At 36.3% G+C, this 5,175-nt stretch overlaps 1 protein-coding gene across 1 annotated transcript; it reads right to left on the reverse strand.

Annotated features, from left to right (window-relative positions):
- Positions 1-3,083: 3,083 nt before the first annotated feature.
- Positions 3,084-4,540, reverse strand: LOC104547569 (OTU domain-containing protein 6B-like; the record flags this gene model as incomplete). The annotated part of the gene is made up of 3 exons (XM_010193334.1): positions 3,084-3,168; positions 3,694-3,800; positions 4,479-4,540. Coding segments are annotated over 3 exons (254 nt in total), but the record flags the coding sequence as incomplete, so codon positions are not given.
- Between the last annotated feature and the right edge of the window lie 635 nt (positions 4,541-5,175).

Genomic DNA, 5,175 nt, shown 5'->3' on the forward strand with positions numbered 1-5,175 from the left:
AGGAGATCAGCTGGCAGACAGAGGAGGGCAAGCTGTACCTTAAGGACTAAAAATAACAAGTTGTTGCACTTCCATGGCTTATAAAATTGATGGCCCCAAGTGTTGTCTTGTAGACTACCCAAAGGATGCAGATAGGACATTCGGATGTCTACTCTCACTGCAGCCTTTGGGGTATTCTCTGGGGCATTCAGCACTCACTCCTTTGGCATGAAGGCTGCTGCACCCCTGAAGATGTCACTTACCCAGCACACCTATGCAATGGTTTCTCAGAACATAAAACCAGGACTTGTCTGCACTGTGACCTCCCGCAAAAGAGACGCTGCCTATCTCTGCATCCTCAACTGTCACAGCAGCGAATCTGTAAGCTGCAAGGTGACCAGTGCTGGTGGAGGAGACAGGTTGGAGAGTTGGGCAAAACACATAGCCCTGACAGCAACCACGAGGGGTAAGGGCACCATCATCTGCTGCCAACACATTTAGCTGCGATAATTTTCACTTTCATATGTCTAGCATTACACACTGCTGCCACAACCTCTTTCTCCTGGAGGCAGAATAGGAACAGAGGATGTGCTCCACATACATCCAAAATTTCAGCCTTGTTTTTCCCAGGGCCTGTCACAACTCCTGTGAGGAAAGGAGACAGGATGGACAGAGAATGGACATGAGGCAAAAAGTGCCTTTTAAGAAAATTCTGCCCCTGAGGCAAGCTGTTGTGAAGCAAATTCCACTCTTCACAGCACCTTGGCTTTGGTGTAATATCGTAATATATGTAAACACAACAGGTTAGAAGAACTGAACAAATGCACCACCACTTGTTACTGTGGCAACAGCTCAGCACCACGTGACCTCACCCTACATGACACTATCCCACAGCAGTGCCATTGCCCAGGCCGCTTGCTCGGTCACTCCAGATTCCTCTGCACCCACCGCTTTCAACAACAAAGAAGATTTCTGCTTTAAGAATACTGTACAAAAGTACAAATGAAGTACAAAATAAAGAGTGAGCACAAGAAGATTTGCTACAAAGAAGCCAATTTATTACTTTTTGGCAAGTCCATTACAGCATGAGCAAGGATCTTTCACTCACTATATTAAAACATTACTTTGCTTTATACAAATTGTAAACATCTTCAACAAGACAAACTGTTGGTATGGATGTTCCACAATTCCAGCGTCTTTTCCCTGACAGTTAAGCAAACAAGAATGAAAACCCAATAAACCAATGTTTCCAGAGCATCTGTAAAATGCAGCATGTGCATTTTATACCACATCAATTCTAAGCAACAGAGTAATTTTGATTATTAGTTAAATTCATAGAGGTATTATGAAAAGAGACACTTTTTTCATACCGTTGTATCCATTTTTTTGTTTGAAATTAAAGACATTGTTTTATATAATCAAAGTAGTAAAGCAAGTTCTACAGTAAACCAACTGCTATAAATACAGTCATATTTGGTTTATTGTATCAGATAAATAAGGATGTCATAACTCCTGATCTCATTAATACTTTGTTTTCCTGGCAGGCACTAGTTTAAAGAAGTCATAATTTAAGTTATTTTGTCCAAAACCCTCTGCTGTAATTTATTTTTTCCCCTCCCTCTCTCCCTCCAAGTGCTTTAAATCAGACATAATCTGATTCATAAAGTGGACACTTATCTCCTCCTTCTTAAGAATAGATTTTTCTTTCTAAGTCCCAGGAATGTCAGCCTGCTGCCCAGCTTTACTGAAGGACTAAAAGATGGGCAGTTAGCTCACAATCCTCAAATCAGAGCAAAGTTGTTTAAACTTGGACATGAACCACTTTTCTCCAAACCAGCACTAAAATACAGACCATTTTCATGTTATTTACCAAGGCTTAAAAGAAAAAAAAATTAAAAAATCACTTCTATTGTTAAAAAGCAATTGCATTACAACTTTGGTTTCAGTATGCTGCTAATTTTGAAGTCACATTTACAGCAACTTAAAGACAAAAATCTGCATTTCTGAAGTAAAAAGTCAAGCCATACTAAAAAACCCCCACCTTTCAAGTCTCCATGCATCATAAGGCGCAGAGAAAAACTTAATTCTTCTGCAGATCACCTTTAAAGTTACTGATAAAAGCCAAGATGATGATTTTTACACCTGTATGCAATCAGCTGTTTTAAGCCTTATAAAACATCACACTTTAGATCACAAAGTGATCAGCAGGTCCATAAATGAGTTCAGACAAGTATCACTACCTGAAGTGAGGACATTGAGGAGCTTTTTGTAGGATTTCTGTATCACCAAAATGCAGAGATGACATACTACAAAGGACGAGCAGCAGAATTAACTTGCATCAATGTTACGCTGTACAGTCATAAACAACAACACTCCTCCTACAGATTCAGTACTAGGAAGAGCATTGAGTATTCAGTTCCTACTATCAAGTGTAAAATAAAATAAAAGTGAAGTCCTGAAACACTGGTAAAAATCTTAGGTGAAAATCTTTAAATCAAAAAAATTATGCACTTCCTTCACCCAAGCAAGGTATTTTACTACTGGATTTACCTCCAGCTCTTCTCTGCCCAAATAAAGGAGATCCCTACTACAGTGTTACTGCTAGATCTTGCTAAAACTAAATAGAGGATATTCCATCCGTCAAAATAAAATAAATTATTTAAAATGCCTTAACTCTTCCATGATCATCAAATCTGCCAGAAACAACATAACAGGAACATTCAGGTAACCTTAATTCTTCAGCAGAAACGCAGATTACCCAAAATATTAACTACTTGGTTTTTTCACTGTAGCATGGGATGAAGCTCCATTAAAAAAAAAAAAATCTTATTTGTGCAGCCACTGTTTTAGAGAAGATCTTCTAAACATGATTAATACCAACAAGTTCAAAAAAATCGTTGTATGGTTTTGGTTTGTTTTAATTTGTTTTGTTTTATTTTCAAATCAAGAGCCATCTCTGATTTATAGTCAAACCTGTATGTCCGTCTTTTTTTCATTCTCAATTAATTACATTTGTTTTTACTTTCCAGTCTGTCTAGGAACTGTCTGGAGCCCAGCACATCAAGATGCAACTGTTATCCACGTGGATTTATGACTTTTGTATGCTAGCTGCCGTATTCTGTAGCCGCCTCTGCTAGAACTTTTACAGAATTATAATGTTCTCCTAATCCATAGGCATGTCTCATATACCTAAAAAAATACAAGTTAGAGAATTAGTGTTCAATTTAAGTAAAAGTATATATGTCAAGTCAAACAGTAACAGCATTGGAAGACAGCTTAAATAAATTCAACTTCTAGCATAGAAAATATATTAAAGAGAAGAATATAAACAAAGACAGTTTTTAATTCTGGTGACTTCCAGGCACAGACTGACAAACTTCTAGGACGAAAAAAAAGGCTTCTTGCTGCATCTTATATTAATTTCACTATTATTTTGCAATTATCTAATGGGTAAAATGACCTTATGGTATTCTATAAAGCAGTGACTGAATCTCACTTCAGACTGTCAGCATTTTAATAACTCTGATTACATTATCTTTATACTAAATGTGTCAATCACAAACATAATTTCTGGCCTGTGAGACCATTATTCAAGCAGCATTTCAATACCAGATACGTATCAGAAAATAAAAGAGCAGATGAGAATCAAAGGTGAGTCCTCTGCTCTAGAAATAAGTGCACTGATTCTAAGAAAGGATAAAATTAAATACTTACACAAGTATTACCGGTTTGCCTGAATATTCTTCACCAACAATAATGGGAGGGGAATCCATTTGCACTACTTCAATAGGTGTTTGCAAAATGTGCGACAAAGCCCTTAGCTTTAAGACAAAAATAATTCAGTAACAGGATTAAATCCAATGCAGGGAGCAGACAGGAAGACATGGCATTTAGTTTTAGCAGACACGAGTTCAGGCATAACATTTCAGATAGTGTTAGAAAATAAACTTCATTAAAATAAGCAAAATTATTTTAACCTTTTAAACTTTAATTGAAAACAGCTTACCTTAATCATTGTTTTGATTATACAACACAGGTAACATTGGGCTAGCTTGAGTAATTTGGTAACTACTCTTTCATAAGACATAAGACAAACTGAAATAAATATGTATTTCCTTAAGCTCAAGTTCTGGTTTACATTACAAAAATCTAACATTGCTCCGCTCTAGACAGCTTTGCCACCATCTAAGTCTACATAATAAAATGCTTTCTCCTTAGAATGTCTTCCCTACTCACACTGTCAGTCTTTCTAATGATATTTAGAACTACTGAGTTCCTTAATTAGCGTGCCATCAAATACATCAGAACAGCAGTGTACCATCAGAAAAGCTACTTATTTGGGAAAACAGTTTATAACCACAGGAGAAAGTTCTTGATATAGTCATAAATAGTTTGTTCCCTTATGCCTTCAGGTATTCTTTCTTAAGAAACCCTTTTCTGAAAAGTATATTCACCCACTTCAGAATTTCACAAATAAAAATTATCAATACAATACTTACTTCCAGCTGACCACCCCATGCAGCTGTATTTGCTATATCATCACAGTATTTTTCAAATTCCTCTGCGGAGAAAGAAGAGAGCTTTTAGTGCTTACTTGAGTACTTACTTGAGTACTTCTCTTACTTGAGAACAAGAAACTGAGGAAAAATACTGATTGTAGAACCAAGAACTTGAACCTGGAAAGTCCAAACACATAATACAAGAAAATATGTACTTTCACTGAAGAGAAGGAAAGGAAAACACCAGAGGCCAAAAAAAAAACCCCACCAAAAAAAACTGTAACTGCTTTAGAGAGAAAAGTTAAGACTGAAGACAGGAATAAAAAGAAGTATGGGAATAAAAAGAAGTACACATTTTTATTTTAAACTTTTCAGTCAGGGAATTTTTAACAAGAAGCCTGAAATTCCATATAGTTTTCTTCCTGTTAAGTTTCAGAGCGTGTTGTTTTGAGATTCTAGAAAAGAACAAGATGGCAAGTAGTATGCTTCGTTAGCTAGGTGTCGGGTATGTTTTTAAAAATCTTGTAACTCTATGTAGTTCAACTGTCATTTTTTTTCCTTACATTTCCAAATTAGCTGCCTTGTTTATAACCTCTGAAGTATTTATTTCCAATAGTTCCTTTGTTAATAGCTAAATAAACCTTTTGCAGGTCACATTCTACAGAAACAGAATCACAGAATCACTCGGTTGGAAAAT

The sequence above is a fragment of the Mesitornis unicolor genome, unplaced genomic scaffold, assembly GCF_000695765.1.
Source record: "Mesitornis unicolor isolate BGI_N332 unplaced genomic scaffold, ASM69576v1 C13683637, whole genome shotgun sequence".
In the NCBI taxonomy this organism is placed as follows: Eukaryota; Metazoa; Chordata; class Aves; order Mesitornithiformes; family Mesitornithidae; genus Mesitornis; species Mesitornis unicolor.